This window comes from Stegodyphus dumicola, chromosome 2 (assembly GCF_044657685.1).
Source record: "Stegodyphus dumicola isolate Sdum_Otavi_A_Nest chromosome 2, ASM4465768v1".
Lineage (NCBI taxonomy): Eukaryota > Metazoa > Arthropoda > Arachnida > Araneae > Eresidae > Stegodyphus > Stegodyphus dumicola.
The window spans coordinates 101746757-101766187 of record NC_140769.1 but is presented as its reverse complement, the minus strand read 5'-3'; the positions used below and the strand labels follow the sequence as shown (position 1 = coordinate 101766187).

The 19431-nt window shown below is 33.0% G+C and overlaps 1 protein-coding gene across 1 annotated transcript in view; it reads left to right on the top strand.

Annotated features, from left to right (window-relative positions):
• Positions 1-19431, top strand: part of LOC118187497 (neprilysin-2-like) — a 135289-nt gene that overhangs the window by 79575 nt on the left and 36283 nt on the right. The window contains exons 9-10 of the mRNA XM_035357734.2: positions 1672-1882; positions 9393-9491. Coding sequence (XP_035213625.1) covers positions 1672-1882; positions 9393-9491 — 310 coding nt within the window. The remainder of the gene's footprint in view (positions 1-1671; positions 1883-9392; positions 9492-19431) is intronic.

Here is a 19431-nt window from a genome sequence, read left to right as displayed (position 1 = left end):
CAGCCATTTGTGTGCCGCTCACGTCACGCCATAGAAGGGACCTTTTTCAGTGGGCACGACGACATGTCCACTGGACGTCTGATCAATGGAGGGCAGTTCTCTTTACGAATGAGTCCAAGTTTAGTCTAGAAAGCGACAGTAGGCGTTATTTGATATTGAGAGAACCTAGAACCCGTTATCCTAACCTAGAATCCGTCAAACATCCGTGAAAGAGATGCATACGGAAGAGGCAGTGTCTGTGTTTGGGGTGGCATCTCTTTGGGTGGACACACAGACCTCCATGTCTTTCCAATGGGAACCGTGAATGCTCAGATTTATAGAGATGACATCATTGATGTTTATGTGCGACCGTATCCCGAGACAATAGGTGATGCTTTCCTGTTACAGGACGCGACAACGCAGGACCACACAGGGTTCACTCGTAGATGATTATCTTCAACAGGAAACCAATATGCGCGTGGAGTGGCCACCTCAATCCCCGGACTTGAATCCTATCGAGCACGTTTGGGATGCTTTAGGGAGACGTCTAGCTGCTCACAATCCGCCCTTTCAGACCCTTGCCGCGCTTACAACTGCTTTGCAAGAGCAATGGCTCTCGCTTCCTATGGAACTGATAGTCCGCATAATTGAAAGCAACACACATCGCTGTATGTGCTGTATTGCTGCTAGAGGCGATCATATTCCATATTGAAGGTACTTTTCTGTAGCAAACTGACACCTTCGATTTGTTCATTTTGTACATGTGCTAATTTCTATATTACCATATTTGTCTGGTAATTTCTTTTGATGTTATTTGATACCTTACTATGTGTTGTATATTGTGGGTAAATTTCATTAAATTCTACATGTAACTTTTTCAGTAATCGTGATTTTTATGATTTTTCCTTAATTTATGATAACCAGTGTAGTTTTCAACCGGCCGCGAGATATTTCTCGTCCTTTGTGATTCTGTAAATAGCTGGAAAGCAATAAGAGGGCCGATTGTACACTTTACAATAGTATACTGAGCTGTTTTACCTAGATTGCAAGCTACATTTTTTTTTCCTAGTTCAAAGAAACAAAAATAGTTTTCCGAGCACAGTTAATCGTCATAATTTCTGAGAAATAACATGTAAACTGCTCCTTTTAAATCTAGTGTGTGAGGTTTTAACAAGAATTCTTTAGCAAATTTCATAAGGCCCCGATTAAAAAAAAGGTGATATTTATCACAATGAAAAATGACTTTAAACCTTTTAACTTGTAGAGATTATTTTAATTTTCTAATAGTTATTTTTCATTTTGAAACCTTTTCCTTTATTATCGTGTTTCCCTCTTACAACTCTCCCTGCCAGAATGAGTTTCCAGCATCGCATTTTATGTAAATTAGGTAGAACCGACGTTTAATGGGAAGTTCCGTCACTTCCGCAGAAGAGCTCAGAAGTACTCAGCTTGGAGTACCAAGCTGAGGCTTTCCTGTAAGCCCGAGAGAGGCCAACTGTTATTATACTTTGAGTGAATAAAAGGCTGTTTTAACCCTTCTTTGGACTTTATTTTTATCGTTGTACAAAGAACAGTGAATAGTCGCTATACTCTTCTCTATTTCTAATTGCCAGAGACACATAATTTAACTAGAACTTTATAAAACTGATCGTTCTACAACTATCATCGTAATTTAAAATTTTCTGTTTTCAGGGCGTTAGCCAATTATATGATTTGGAAATTTATTGAAGAATCTTTATCCATAATGGAGGATAGTTGGAAAAACCTACAAAATCCTCCATACAAGACCCGTTTGGAAGACTGTCTCACTTCACTCAGAAGCTATGCGGGATTAGCCTTAAGTGCTTACTATTTGCAAAACCACCTTGAAGAGGAAAAGAATCAAATAGAGGATGATCTACACGTAAGTTTTCGTGCTATTTGTTATATTAAATATGCAATTTATTATAGTGTTACAAATTTATATATATGTAAATAGATTTAGAGAAGTTGCATGTAAATTACAGTATCTCTTGTAAAATGTAATACGAAATGCCTCAGTATGAGAAACATGGCAAAAAAGAATAAGGTTACAGGGTTAAGTCTACTAAACATTGAAGGTAAATAGCTATCTCGTTGAATTCGCTAGATTTATTATAGACACACTATAGTTTTCTAAAATCCGAAGAATGCAATATTATATGGCAAATATATATAAATTCAAAGTAACACCCGACAGTAAAAGGGGGACAACATAACATATAATTAACAATAATGCGTTTTGAAAAATACAAACATATTTCAAGTCTAACCCAGCAAATAGTCTAGTGTAGGTTTGTGTAAACTAGTTTCTTAAGCCCAAACTTTAATAGTTTAGTTTACTAACTTGCTTAGTTAAATAAAACACTAAGTATTTATTTTAGTACCTTTAAAACTGAGTTATAGATTTTGGTTACGATAGGTTTAGAATATTCATGTAGTAAAGAAAAAGCAGAAAACATACTTTTAGGAAGTTGACCAAACTTCTTAATACTTAGTAATTACCAAAAGTATTACATCCAGCACAGTTATGAAAAATACTTGATTTAGTTAACAATCTGGTGAAATCTATGAAATCTATAAAATCCGGTTGACAACGAGGACATACTAATAACATACGTTCGAGAATGGGGATGAAACGTATTCTGAACTAAATTTTAAGTTACTAGATAAGCAGTAATGCTTTAAAACCGGTTGTCACCAGAATAATTAAAACACGATCAAGATTTTATGAGACGTAATTTACTTCAACCAAATATTACTACAGGAATTATATATGATAGTCACCGCAAGCTACAGCAGAATTTTACCAATTAGCAATTTCAATTATGATTTTTTTTTCTTTAAGCGGCTAATAGCGGGTGACGATTAAGGTCTTCAATTTCATTTAACTAGGTGTCATATTTAACAAATTACTTCACACTTATAAATTAGCCTACTTTCGATGCAGTCTGGAATAAAAAATCTTTTTAAAAAAATAGAAAAAGGGGTTTAAATTTTTGTGCAATTGTTGTGTTTACAAAGGAATATTCAGAAGATGAACATCTGAAACTTTCAAAGGATCTCGAGTTTACCTATCGCGCAATTCCACCGCACACTCCGCATCCAGTATTTATTAAAAATGACGATTTAACACATAGGGAGATTACAATACAATCTGAATTTCACAAATTAAGCTGAGAACATTTGTTTTGATGTAATAAAAAATAGCAGATAAACATAATAAGGTAAATATAATAGATACTGAGAGAGCACCATATTAAAATTATCTGTACTAATAACTGTAACTAAAAACGTTTCTAAGGGGTCAAATCTTTTGAGAACATCAAAAAACACTGTGAATAAGAATCTGAGAGCTCCAGAATTTGTAAACGTAAACGTTGGCAATACAGAAAATAATTTTGACAATAAACCAGTGCAGTTTTGGAAAAGATACTTAAAATGATATGCTGGCTCGTGTTATTACAGTTGCTGAGTTCTCCACTTTGTAAATGCCAATTTACAGTTGAACGTGAAGAATCTTAAGAAATGATAAGCGAATAATCGCTTGAGTTCGTGCAACAAGAAACAACAAGATGAAAGGGTAAATAACTCTTTATTATTCAGATAAGATTTAACAGAACTCCGTCTTGGAGTGTTCGATAAAAGCCGACACTTGGGCTTGAACTTAAGAGGCCAAGAAGCCAATAATAAAAAGCCAAGGCCAATAACAGCCAATAAGAAGCCAAGGCCAATAACAGCTTTGAGAGAGAGTAGCCAAAAAGGCGGTCGCGCGCTAATCAGAAACTCTGATTCTCTCTAAAGGCTCGTTTCCACTACTGCGTACGAACGCGTTGCGTCAATTGAAGACACGCCTACGGCATCCGTACAAGCGTTTCCACTGCTGCGTATGCGTAAAATATTTTCATTTTCCGTCGCTAGGTGTCACTGTAATATTTTGGCGCAAGCAGTTCGCAAGTTACGACGACTGAATTTTTCCCGCTTAAGCGAATATTGTTTGTTTTGGATTTGATATGGAATTTTAGATAAGTAAGGTTATAATGCATATTATGAACATCACGAATTCCATAGAAGCTGAACTAAATTAAAAAAAAAAAATGTGTTTCTAGAAGCCTTAAATATTATGAAATAATATATATATTATTAAAACTAAAATGTACTGTTAGTGAAAAAGTAAACAAATAAATAACATAAAATAAAAAAGTTAAAGGGATTAAAAAATAGTTGGTACTTTAAAAGTACAGAGCAACTGTAAGGAAAGGTTCACAATATTTAAGCAAAATTTGCTATGCTTGTATACCGCTGACTTCAGGGTCATAGCTGGATAATTTATTAGAAATCTCGTTTGTTTTAAAATGCACTATGGGCAGTTATATTTTATACATAATCCATAAAATATTATTTTTAATTTAAACATTTTTAATTCATATCTCTTTTTATACAAGAAGTTATAAAAATAAGATTTTTCTCTTTATATATACACACATTAGGTAAAGAAAATGGAAATATTTAATTAATTAATTCCTGCGCTTCTGCAGGAGAGGACTGAATTTAAAAGCAATTATTATAGTAATTTTTTGTTAAAAAATGTTTAGGGCATTAATACTGTCTCATGTTAATTGGAATGAAAGTTTAGAGTCGTAAACATCCCAAAGTCGGAGCACATGTATATACATTCACATAAAAGTGAAACGAAAATATATATATATATATATCTGCAGGGTTTCAAAATAAATTAAATTTAAATAATTCTCTTGCGCCATTGCTGCAAGGAATGAAATTTGAATTTAACAAACATTTTCTATTCGTAAAAATTAAAAGTTAATTAAATTTAAATGAAATTTAATGCAAACAAATAAAGGATTAATTATTGCTGCGAACTAATATACAATATCATTTAAATTCTGAGAGCATATGTAAATCAAGTTGCAAGTATCAAAATCCATGAATAAATATATAATTCCAAAAATTTATTTATCATATTATTCAGTTATGCATTTTTATAAGTTTTTTAGGATTAAATCTATCCTATTATTCATTTATGCATTTTTATAATTTTTTTAGGATTAATAAGCTATCCTATTATTCACTTACGCATTTTTATAATTTTTTTAGGATTAATAATCTATCCTATTATTCACTTATGCATTTTTATAATTTTTTTAGGATTAATAATCTATCCCATTATTCACTTATGCATTTTTATAAATTTTTTAAGGATTAATAAATTTTTGGAATTATATATTTATTCATGGATTTTGATACTTGCACAGCAATAATTAATCATTTCTTTGTTTGCATTAAATTTCATTTAAATTTAATTAACTTTAAATTTGCTTTTTACGAATAGAGAATGTTTGTTAAATTCAAATATATATGTACAGGATATGCTTTAAATTAGTATTATATAATTTTCAAACTTTTTTGCGGGAAAAATTTAAATAAATAAGAGCATAAATAAAACAATATATTTAATGCATATAATAATAGAAATAAATTATAAAACACGAATATAGATCAAATTGGAATAAAAAGGTAAGAAAGTTGCAGACATGGTGCAAAAAGCGTATGGGATTCGAACTCACGACTCCAAAAAAATGGACATCGTTACCATCAGCTTTACCACTAAGCTAGGATTACACGTAAGTCGTATGCATATTTTGGGTTATATACATCATCAAGTAAATCAATTCTTAAAACTTAAGTTTTTTGGTCCTATTTCACTTTGCTATTGTCTGAAAAATTCACCAGAGTTTGTTCTTCAGCTTTTAGTACATTTTTTGGAAAAATCATTATCTTTTAAAGTGGCGTTCCGATTGAAGTTAAACGGGCTGCTAAAAATATATTTCATGTGCTTACAAATATATTTTATCCAAAAAGATATATTTATAAAGGGAAATACAAATTTAACATAATCTTCAATGAACTGGAGTATTTAAAAGGCTATCAAATTTAATTTATAATTAACGTTTTTAGTTTTTACCTGTTTCAAAAGAAAAAAATAGCAAATCTTTTAATCATATCTAATTTGCTATAGCAGTTTGATATAGTCAGACATTCATTTTCATTAAAGCTAAATGAGTATGCAGAACTAAAAAATGATTATCAGAACAAATTTTGCTATTTCATGGACTTGGAATGATAATTTTTGCCGCTGATTTTCTTGAATGAACAAGTACTGTAGTTGCAGTTATCTTGTTTTTCTTATCATTTTAAACTAAATTCAGCTGATTGCTATCATTTTCAGCACGCAGATTTCTCGCTATAATGTTAATTCAGAAATAAGTATTTTTTAGCAAAACATTCTTTCCCTATTAGCGAGCGTTCATCGCTACTTCTGCCGCCATTAATTTTTAGTCACTGCACCTGATTGCTCCTTTTTCACCACGTGACCCCAACGCAACCGCAGACATACGGATAGAAGTTGAACATTGTTGAACTCCATCCGTATGTCATCCGTCACCGCACACCGACCGGATTGCAGATGTCAATCAAAGTGAATTCACTCGCTGATTGGAGAAACGCATACGCACCGCAACGCATACGCAGTAGTGGAAACGGGCCTTTACTCAGCAAGTAGAACTACGCGGTTAAATACCGCTCCTCCTCATTATGTATTCAGACGTGAATCTAAAACTACGTTCTGGCCGGAAGTAGTAAGTTGAAGTTAAGAATTTGACAGGGAAGAAGTTTAACTAAAAATTTAACTGTTAATAAAATTAACATAATCCTTACACAGTTTATAAAGTTCACAAGTGGTATCCTTTTGTACATATTCCCAGAGTTTAAAAGTTCATTTAATTTATTCAGCATTATACTTGGCAAAGAGATTCTTTTCATATATTTTTGAACTTAGGATACTGATGTTTATCTTTAATTAGAAACCTTCGGAATGCCAAGAGATCAGTTTGAAATGTTATTTACAGGATTTTTCCCTTTGCCAGAGACATTTGCCATAATTTAAAAAAAAAAAAAAAAAAAAAAAAAAAAAAAAAAAAAAAAAAAAACTTAATCAATCGCAATTTAGAGCGAATGACTAGAATTTAAAAAAAGTTGATTTAAAAAGTTCAAAATTAAAATATTGAACGTTTCTGGATAATATTAGATTACGCGAAAGCTTTTTTTAATGGTCGGGCGTTTTATTTAATAGTTATTAGCCTTGGGCCACTACAAGGGCCGGAAGGGGTGACCATTTCATTATATAGAAGCGCCTGACATGTGGCCACCGTTGGCTTCTAGGAAGGGACGGACAGTTACAATCATGGACAGTTACAAGCTATTGGGTAGACTTTTTCTGGTTGAAATTCTGCAGTGTTTATGCTAAGATTTAAATATATTCAATGAAAAAATATCTTTCATTAATATTTCTTCAATGGCTTTTACATCTCAATAGAGAATTTACAGAAGTTTCAGGCCTTCAGGTTCCTATACCTTTTGCGGTATTCTTCTGTGAGAATTTCATAGTCAGCTATGCAGTTGATGAGATTATATCAGTTTCTATAAAATGTCAATTATGTTTACCAAAAATTCAAATGTCAGCTATGTTTACCAAAAAATTAGTGTTCTCTGCTTAGACTCTACTCAGATCCGTAATTTTATTTACAGACATAAGTCACGTTTCACTTAAAATTATGTGCAGAATTTTAAAATCAACCTTCATTCCAAAATTATTACATAGACGATCGAAATGGAAAACTGTAAGAATAAAAGTCGCATAACTGTTAATGTCATTACATTATTTGTTTTTTAAAAAAATTAGCTGCATTGCATTATGCAAACAATATAAGTAAACCATGATGCACAGAACATGATACTACGTATAAAAACTCATAAATCTCAATCAATGAAAGGAATGGAGAGCATTGGCAATATCTAAGACTAAACAGATTTTAGTGCAAATACTGTGTAACGATGAGAGATAATCAAAACAATTAATGATCCTAACCTCGTTGACATTCCCATGCCCAGATTTATGTAAAGATCAGCAATGAATGAAGATTAAATTATGTCAGCAAAGAACGTAATAAAACGAAATTTTGAAAATCCTTTTTCTAAGATCTTAAGACTAAATATGTTCATGATGTAATTTCTTTCGATACACAAACTGTTCAACTTATATGAATTTTCTGAGCTACTTGGACAACTATTTCGTACGGAAGCGAGACAGAGGAATAATAGTATTTTTTTATTTTCGTCAATAATATTCTTATCGATTAATTGAAAACGGCAAGGACATGAGGGCTATCTGCCGAAGAGAAGCAAAGCTTTCGTGGAGGAATCTGTAAGAGAAATTAGCGCATATTCATGTTAGGCATGAGGAAAATAAACCACGCTGCCCGTTCTCCTGGGATCAAACAACCCCAAAACAGGTCGAATTACCAGCCTTCAGCGGTTTTAACACATTCGGCCACTTGTGAAGCCAATAATATTGATCCTTTCACCAACTAGGAGATTAGAGACTCGTATTTGTTCAGAAGCATTCATCTTATAGAAGTATCTTTAATTGCAGTAGAAACTGAATCTTGTTTACAAACATAAATTTTACACTTGTATTATAGAGTTCTATTTACGTACAGTAAAACAGTCCAATGAAGCTGAAGAAATAGGGAAAATGCATTCAGTATTGCTACGTATGCAAAAACTATTTATGTTGTACACTGTAGTTAACATTCGTATACCTTATGCAGTATTCTTTTAATAGACTTCTGTGAGAATTTCATAGTCAGATATATAGTTGTTGAGATGATAGCAGTTTCTATAAAATGTCAGTCATTGGAAGCATTGGTAAGACCATCATAATCAGTTTCTTTAATATTTTTAATAATTATACCCTGGTGAATTGTCGAATTTCACTGAAACTACACAGCATTCACAAGTGTGAAAAATTCCTTGTTTTGTGACGTTTGAAGAAATTTTTTGTTTGCTAAAAATTTAGTGTATTCTCTGCTTAAGAGACTTAGACCTGTAATTACCAACGACGTATTCGCAACAAAATAATTATTGCAGTAAATTTCTTATTTTATTTCCAAGTGTATCGATTGCATGTCTCCATTGGTTTTTATGACTACGAAACTTTTAAGTTTCCCAAACTTAAATTTATTACATTCTTAAACTTGTCTTGTAATTACGTAATATTTCAAGTATCCTAATTGCCATTGCTATAAGAAAAATTCCTCTTTATTGACTGTATTTAATAGTTTCATTAAAACACCACTTTTACCAATACTTTTGCCCTCAACTATATATTTAAGGCCTTAGCATGTTAATTATGTTGAATTATATTAACTTAGAATGTATAAATAGTGCAAATATATAATTTAATATCGTTTGCGATTTAACAAATGGATACAAATGGATGTGCAAATACAATTTATAATGTTTTCGTCTTTTTTCAGGTAAAAAATATTTTCACACCTATCCTTCAAGCATTTGAAGGTTCCTTAGAAGAAAGCAGTTGGATGGATAGTACCACTAAAATGAAAGCCAAGAAAAAAGTTTGTAATATTTTTCGTTATATACCTTTCGTTATATACCCTTAATTATACCTTCTTATATTTACTATCTCAAATATCATAAGCTAAGACAAATTTCTTTTATCTCGAAGTTTGGGATAATATACAGCATACAGTTTTAAATATGTTTTTAATCAGAAATTATCATATTCATCAAAAACCAGTTCAGAATGTTTTGGTATCTATAGTTTGTTTTCAGTAAAGTCTTTGCTTTAATTCAAATAGTTGAATTTCAAAACTTTGATAGTTTCAGAGAATCGAAACAAGCATTTTAAAATCCGTGAGATAAAAATTCGTCGAGACATCCTTTTTATGTCAAAACTGCCGTTTTCTCTTTGAAATTTTTAGATGCACACACAGCTTTAATTACTAATTAATTTTTAACAGTATAAATGTTTGAATGTATTTGCACTTCATTCAGACAAAGCACTCACATACATAAATTTGGTACTTACGTACTATTGCAACCATTTTGAGGCAATTTTTTACGGATAAAAATATAAAAGTTATTTAGCATGTGCAAGATGAGGGTTTTCCTGCCTTCCTTTTTAGAAAAATTCCCAAATTATCGATATTTATATAATAAATTTGTTAAACAAGTATCGATGTTTATACAGTAAGCTTGGTAAGTTTGGTACATATCAGCACTGGGAAAGAAAGCATATTTTAACAAATTAAAATACAAATATGAATTATTAAATGAGGATTTTGTCATACATTACAAAAAATAAAACAGTTACATTCTTTTTCGAATCTTTCTTTATTTGCTATTACTGTCGAAATTTTTGCCGTAGTTTCTTCTATTACTGGTGACACAAGCCCCTATTTTAAAACAAATTTTAAGGCAAAAATATCACAATTTTTTGCATAAAACCGTTGGAATTTGGAATACAACAAAATAGAACGCAATGAGCATGGTTGCCGGAAGAATGGTTTGGCACTTTCTGACAATTTGGCTTCTTCTACTAAGATGGTTGCGATAGTACGTAAGTACCATAAATTTATTTCAGAAATATTACATTGTAGAACGATATGCATACTATAAACTATCCTCAATTATTTTTTTATTATTATTAAAGCTATTTATTTTAGCTCCACAAAACGAATACTTACAAGGAAATTGCCAAACAGCGTGAAAAATTTTAGAACAATCTACACTTTTCATGAGCGCAGTTCCAGGCAATACAGTCCCCCAACAATTTTGAAATTCGGTTGCAGTTATATCAAATGCGAATTCATGCATTTAGAATAAATGAATGAAGTTCAGAACGAGTCTAATTTCGGGAAGAACTTCAAGAACGCAGTTAGTAACTTCGAAAAACAACCTTCAAACAAAAGTGCGTTTAGTGAATTAACAGCGCCTATTAACGAAATTAGAGTAAAAATGTTAGGCATTTTTCTCAAACTTTACAATGTTAATTGTTGCAACTGTCATTATTATAGTATCCTGTATTCCAAAGGTGCGCACCTGTTCTTGATAATTATTGGAATATAAAGAAGATATGGTTCTATTTTGAGCTGTGTAACGTCTCGTGATTTTTGGAAACATAAACTGTGCGAAATGTTTAAAAGACTTAAAAGTAAATTATCACTTTATCTTGCAAAGTACCACAGAGACAGGGAAAAGCGTGTTAAGAACCTTTTGATTTGACTCAAGAAAAGTTAACGGGAAGCATAACTCGTACTTACACAAGCTAGCATTTATGGCTTTAGTGTAAGATAATGAACTGAATTAAATAAAAATAAGTTAGTCTAACGGCTACACAAAATAACGCGCAAGTTGCTTTTGACCTAAAGTCAGAATGACAAGCCTAATGACGATAACGCAACACCGCAGAATACTACTCTCAAGATATTCAAAATTAACAACGTGGCTCAGAGCAGGCAGAACATGCTCTGAGTCTACCTTCTAAAACCTTCCTGTAAATGATATCTCCTTTCTACCTCATATGAATATCACACGAGCTAGAAATTTACACTTTGGCAGAAAAGTGGAAACAAGGAGGACAGGAAAGTGAATTAATCTCTACATATAATAAAAGAAAGAGTCTGTTTTTGTGTGAGTGTGTGTCTTTCGTTCGTGCTGCGCGTAAGCTACGAAATTTGGTACGTAGGTGAATCTAGAGAAGAGCCAGTGCACCTTGAAGCGAAGCGAATTTTTCAAACTTCAAATGAGTATTTTTTTTTTTTTTTTTTTTTCTTTTTAGTCCAAAGGGGCTGAAGGACTATTATTTTCGTTTTGCGATTTTGCGTTGAATCAGTATAAATGTCCGTTTCACTTTTCAAACTGTTGCCACCCAATGTTAGAGTCTTGAATTATATTTTAAGACATTAAATGGTGAAAAATCTTCTGCATAAATGTATGTATATTTCTGGCATTGTGATAAAACAACGGTACATAGAGCCATCGAAATTTGAGTGACGTAATCCTCTTACGAATATGGGCATAATTTCGAATTTGTTTTATTATCGATTTCGTATTTTGTAAAACTTTACGAATTTCTGAGTAACAAATTCAACGAATTAAAAGCGAGCAATGGTAACACTCTACGGCGGGGAAAAAACAACCTTTTATCTCTAGCGGGCGCGGAACTGTGTAGGAAAAATTCTAAAGATATGCTCATTTTAAAATTATTTAATTTAAAATCTGAAACCTTTCAGATTTTTTTTTCCGGGGAAGGGCTTTGTAATTTTTTTTTTATGTTTTTTAATTAAATCACATCAAATCGATAATTCTCTCTCATTATATCAGCAACAGTGACACGCAGCCATTTTGTTGCTCATATATCACTGTTGCCATTGTTCCTGATACTAGCACCGTTGCCACTCGGAAAAATGAGGGCGATAATTCTGTGCACTTTTTAAATTTAATGTTTTTCTTAAATAATGGACATTTGTCGAGAGAACGCAACGGGAAGTTGGTTAATTTATTTATTAGGATAATTAATATTTGTATTAAGGGATACTGCTTATTTCATTGTAATTTTTTATATGTAATACATTTTTATTTGCTTTTTTTGGGGGGATAAAGTTGTTGTCCAGAGTAAAATTCTGTGCAGTTTTTAAATTTAATGTTTGGTCTTCCCTTTAGGCATTTTTCTGGTACATTTAAAAGCCAGACGAAGGCTGCCCGCATAGCGGCTATTATAAAATAATTGGTTAATAAACTAAACGAGACCATACAATTGTCATGGTCAAAAGTCAACATTATATTGATCAATTAATTAATAATGTTATACAAACCACGAAAGTAGATAAGCACACAATCTAAAGTCATTCGTGAAAAATGAAACATCATTCCATTTTGCTTTTCTCCTTTCTTACGTTCTGCCGAATGTGAAATAATAGGCCCATACATCTCCAAACCGGAAATCTTAGGAATTTCGATTATGGGACTACATGAATTCAAATATTTCAAGACCAGCCAATATTATGGCAGATGCGATGCTTAATATTGAAAAATCATTCAGCCTGTTTACTGATCCAAAAATAAATTTTGGAAAGCAGACGTCAAGTATTCCTAAAAATTACTGTTTCTGCGTCTTTCGAGGAAAGTCATCCGACTTCGAACTTCAGACTTCTTTGAAAAAAAAAAATAGAGTAGATACTATAATATACTCAGAAAAGTAGTTTCAGTAAAATGCTATTAAATCTCTAAGGTAATTCATTCGCTGAGGTAGAAATGTTTGATTACCAGAGGAAAATTTTGCAATATAATTTGGAAATTTTAGATCAAAACAGAGCTTGATCACCAAGTACTTAGATATTTACACCGTTCGGTTTCCATTGATTTAGCATCAAGTTCTTATTTTGTACATTTATATATGAAAAGGAAAATAAGCAACGTCGTTTTTAATATACGAAATATAATTTCTGCGTTGATTACATTATTAAAGAAATATATGTTACTTTAAGACATGTAAACAATTGCAGTACTTTATAGCAATCTCTTTCTGAAAATTACCCTAATTCACTAATTTTGAAATCTACATTTTGAAGTAAAATCAGCAAATTATTGATGCTTTACTTAGGTAAATGATATATTATTAATAATGATGTTTTAACTAATAATAGTATTATTACAATTAGGTATAAAAAAAATAATCGCTTCGCTATATGACAAAATAATTTGTACAAGAAAAGTCTGCAGCATAATGCTGACATTTTCATATCGATTTTAATTTCTATCACTACATCACTGCTAAAGATGACTACTGGCCCTCTTGAAACAAGCCTCTCAGTATGCTGTCATCCTTGCAGATGCCAGATAGCATTTATTCGTATATAAAAAAGATGACAAAGTTACATCTATATAGCTTACATTATTTATATCATTTTATTGTTCTTGCTACATTGTCATGGCTTTTGTTGCTTGTGTTGTTAAATTAAAAAATCTTATATATATTTTCCATGATTTGCAATATGTCTGTTGCTGCGTTAAATGTCTTTCCTGTATACATGTTATAATCGATTTAACACTGCATGCCTGCTGGTATACATACATAAAAAGGTGCAAATAGTATACTTGTAAGAATACGCATAATACGAAATATACATGTAGAACGGAACGGTTTACGGAATATACATTTAGAACGATCAACATATATATACAAGCTACTGAGAATTTGCATTTGGAACTGACAATCTCTGTTCGGAGTAAGCAGGGTAAAAAGCTACTCAATGCATTACATATAATAAAGCAGTACTACGCTTATAGTAATACAATAATGCAATCAAACATACATACAATAATACCATAATAAAGTCTCAATATACAATGATAGTGATACAAAAATACTTACTTACGTACAATAATGCAGTAATACAGTTACATTCAATAATACGATCAAATTTTATTGCCTTACTAGATTTACGAAAACTGTTTAAATTTACTATCTTACTAGATTTATTAAAAAGAAGAAATTAAATATATATAATTACGATTTTCTATTTAATTTTCTATCTTTAGTAGATTTGTAATTAAATTGTTTCATTTCCCTGTGTAATGCTGCGCGCGACGAAGTATAAGAAAAAGCTACGCCAAAAAAGTAAAAATACAGGAGCACGCGCATTTAACATTTAATAAATAGATATCTCGTAATTGTACTATTTTGCTTTCCAAAAACCTCGAGAAAATAAAAATTACTAGAGTGTTCTCGTGAATGATTAAAAAGCTTTAAAAAGCCCGACAGAAACTTCTCAGTTCAGTTGTTTACTTAGTTCTTGTTGTTGATTGTAGTGAATTCGCGGTGAGATCGGATTAGCTTTCTCTGCTTTTAATTGCGTTCTACTTGTATTTAACGTTTTAGTAGTTTAAAATATAACTGCCTCGAGATATTGTAAGAATATCTCTGAGAAAATATTTCAGCATTTTGTTTTAATTCTTGTGATATGAAAATTTCATTAGCTTTTCATCAGACTTGTGCATTCAATCTATTACGAACCCGTACGCACGCAACAATATTTACTCTTTTCTATAAGTATATACAAAGTTACTCTTTACTCAAGATAATGTAATTATTTCTCTTATAAATTTACTCATTTACTCCAGAGCAAATGTATAAATATGTTTAATCTTTTCTTAAAAAGATAATAAATTGCTTTTCTTAAAAAAGAAAAGATTAAATCTATATATTTCTCTATAAATCAATATAATTGCAGAGAAAATAAAGGACATTATCTCGCAGGAAATTCGGAGTGAAATTTAAAATTCAAATGTGACTGTTTAGAAAAATTGGCCATTTAGAAAGCAATTTAAAAAGCTAATGTGCTTTATTGTGGTAATAAAAATTAATTTGTTCTAAAAAAGAAAAAGAAAACAAGATAATTATTGCTGATTCCAATGAAAGATCTCAACTTATCAAAGGGAATTGAAATTCCTCCATGCAACCATCAACAATTCACGAAAAGCGCACTTCACCATTGTTACTGAAAAAATACCTACCGCCCATTAATAGCCCTTTAGTTCTTATATCATCTCATCTAGAGCGACTTGACAACTACGCAAGCAAAAGGAATAATTTTAGACATGACAGATGACGTAGTCACTGTCGCGAGTACAAAGACCCAGCTAACAATCAGTGTTTTTTCCGCCCAAAATTTTGGCTCCAGAGCAAAACAAAATGTACTGCTCCATGGTCCTTCCGCTTGCCGGGAAACTATAGATAGGCGATCGCCTGACAACTGTGGCGATCAACTGTGACCGCTATATTTCCGCGTTCTTTTGACCTGTCGACCATCAAAATTAAATTTTCTCGCTGACACTGGAACTGACTACTGTGTAACATACAAAAACTCCCGAAACATTTGTTCTTTTTGTTGCTAAAGATGCAAAAATTGCGACATTTAGCACAAAGATACGAATAGTCAGTACATACAGCTTTTACTTGGCCTTTTGTAATTGCCGATTTCAGCCAACCCATTATAGGTGTAGAAGTCTCAAAAAATTATTTTGATAGTATACGTTAAAAATAATAGCTTGTTCAATGAAAAAATTAAATTATCTTTTTTTGGTAAACTTCCTAGTGATAAGTTACTCAGTACAAATTTGTTTAACCTTCTAAGCAATTCAAAATCTAATAAATTTCTTGCTGATTATTCTTAACTCACTAATCCATCACAAATTTCAAATATAATAAAAAGTTCAATAGTCTATTAACGTATCGAGACTAAAGAACTTCCTGCTTTTTTGTAAGCCGCGCAGTATAACCTCCTGAGCTACTTAGCTACTTAGCTGTGTGCTAATTATTCGAATTTCTTATGTTCGCACTTCAGAAAGCCCTCTGCCTAGTCCATATAGTTCATAAAGCGAATAGCAGTTGGAGTCCTTGTGGTGATTACTGTTGGCTAAACGCTACTACCATACTCTTTTACAAGCATTTCACCAATTTCCAATTAACCAAAAGTATATGCCCAAAACAACAATTTGCATTACGAAATTCAGGTTGAACTTTCCAAAGGTTCATTCACAGATATTATCTGGCTTGGATTTTATAGTATCATAATTTGATGATCTTATAAGGTATTTCTCTCGCTTTCCTAGCGTGCCTTCGTGGTGTATTGGTTCTGCACGCTGGGCCGGTATTCCAGAGGTCCATGGTTGGATTCCCGGCGAAGGCGTGTGCTCATTTTTCATCTCTCCGGGTTTTCCAATTAATCTAATGTCCTTACAGTGGCGCTCGAACTAAAAGAGTGTTGGATGATGATTCTCCTCACCCAAGATTTGAAGATTGAGTTCCCTAAAAACCCAGTCGCCCTTTAAAAAGGGAAGTACATAAGGTATTTCTCCCGCCTTCCTAGCGTGCTTTCGTGGTGCAGTAGTTAGCAAACTGAGCCGCTATTTCAGAGGTCCATGGTGAGATTCCCGGCGAAGGCCATTGCTAATTTTTCATCTCTCTTGCTCCAAAAAAATCCCAATGTCTCTACAGTGGCGCTCGAACTAAAAGGGTGTTGGGTGTACCCAAGATTTGGCGATTGGGTCCTCTAAAAACTTCAGTCGCCTTTTAAAAAGGGAAGTATATAAGATCAGTTTGAACATCTAGCAAACACCAGACCACAGGAGTATATAAAGTATTTCTCCCGCTTTCCTAGCGTGCCTTCGTGGTGTAGTGGTTCTGCACGCTGGGCCGGTATTCCAGAGGTCCGTGGTTCGATTCCCGGCGAAGGCGTTTGCTCATTTTTCATCTCTCCGGCTTTTCCAATTAACCTAATATCTCTACAACCTTGTTGCATCTACCACTGATGAAAAATAGCTTCTTCACGTAAAGCTAGTTTTTGACCTGTTAAAATTACATTCTTTAAACTTTAATCCCGCTATCTGTGCATTAGACAAATCTACATGCTGTATTCTGTATCTAATAGCTGTATATTTATCTGCTCTTATTATCTATATGCTGTATCTATAATCTAAGACGCTGTATCCTTCTTGGCTTGTCTTGTAACTGCTTCTGGTGTAAAATCACGTAAAAAAACTAAAATTTCCAAAACCTGAAACTATTTCCCAACTCCACCATTCTCTAATATTGGTAAACTCTACAGACGATTTATGCGAAAAGGAGCTAATAAGTAGGCTCCTTTTAATTAATTCTTGGATGCTTCAAAAACGAACGACAAGCAATCTGTCTAGTGGAACGAGCAGGCGATTATTGCTTTTGAGAAGTGTAAAACTGATCCTGAACATACAGCAACTCTCAGATTTCACGCTTCGAATCAGCTACTCTTCCTTATGACCGATGCCTCAGATTTCGCCCTTATATCGACTTCAGCGCTTCAAGGCTCTCAAGCTCTAGCATTTTTTCCTGAAGACTTTCGCAAGTAGAGTAAAATTATAGCCGCTTAATCTATAGCCGTTTATTCTGCTGTAGTATACTTAAACCACAGTCTGGAAGGACAAAGTTTTATAAACTACGCTGATCACAAACTCTTAACTCAAGTATTTCGAAAAAAATCTGATTCCACGTCGCCCCCGACAACTTAAGCTTTTGGATTTTATAGCTCAGTACGGCGAAAACATCAAGCGCATTTTTGGGGTGGATAATGTACTCGGTGATGCAGTGTCTCAGATAAGTAAGTTAGACCGAATGGAATATAAAGACTGCAAAACACCAGCAAACTGATTTTGAGCCAAAACATCCGAGGAACAACACTATACTCTTTAAAGCATAATTCATTTAAGATCTCGCCTAGGTTAGAAATTCTCTGTGACACAAGTTATAATGGAGTTCGTCCATAAGTCCCAGCTACTCTCCGAGGAGAAATCGTGAAATCAACACATTTTCTGTGCTATTAGACACAATATTTGACCATACAATTAGACTTTGTCGGACCGCTACCTCTGACCGAGTGGTTTCAGTACCTACTTACGTGTACTGACCGATTCAGCCAATAACCTGAAGCGTTTCCTATCAACGACATATTTGTAGAAACTGTTTGCTCGTACCTTTATCTCGTGTTGGCTATTCAGTTTTGGCGGGGACTGTACAGTAATAATCCACTAGTTGAGATAATTTCATTCCGCTCTTTTTGCATATCAACCATTCAAAGCGCTTATCGACCATTCCGCACCATCTACAGCAATCGCTTAGTTAAGTAATCTTATCGCTTCCTGATTAGATGCCATAATAACAACCAGTGGACAGAATCTTTGCCGTTAGTCCTGTCAGGACTACGATCAGCCTTCAAACCTGTTTTAAAATGCATTACCGCAGAGTTGGTGTACAGTTCCACTAAACGTCTTCCCTGAGAATTTCTTGTTCAATCTACTCAGAGCAGCACTGAGCCTTTAGAATTCGTGCAAAGGCTCTCGAACAATATGCAGAACTTGTCACCTACCCAGACGTCATAGCACTCTAACGGAAAACCTTTTGTGCGCTCGATGCTTCAGACTTGCTGTCATGTATTTGTGGTGACCAGCATTCCCAACAAATGGCGGCACGCTGAGACACTGCAGTGTATTCTCACCAGCAAGCGAATAGCTGGGGGGGGATACGAAATGTTTTTAGCTGATCTCTTTGGAAACTGAGATAGACGTATTCAAAATTCTGTAAACAAAAGATGTAAGTATATTCTGTTAGGTTTTACTAATGATGCGATATTTAGTTTTAAGACAACCTCACAAAAACAAGTTAAATGATATTTTTGGGACAAGGGATTCTACAACTTCATACAGTATTATAAGTAATCAGTGTAAAAAGATGTAGAACTTCATACTGTATTCAGTGTAAAAAATTGTAGAATGAAAATGCAAGTCAATCTCTTTTAAGATGTTCTTCGTGAAATTCCCCATTGCTAACCCTTAAGTATTAAACAATTTAATGCAAAATGTTGGCTAGAAAGCCAGAGATTTAACTAAGAAAACATATTACTTCTCTGTTGTTAGTTTTAAAACATTTCATATTCAGAAATTAGTGTATTGTTATTTTCC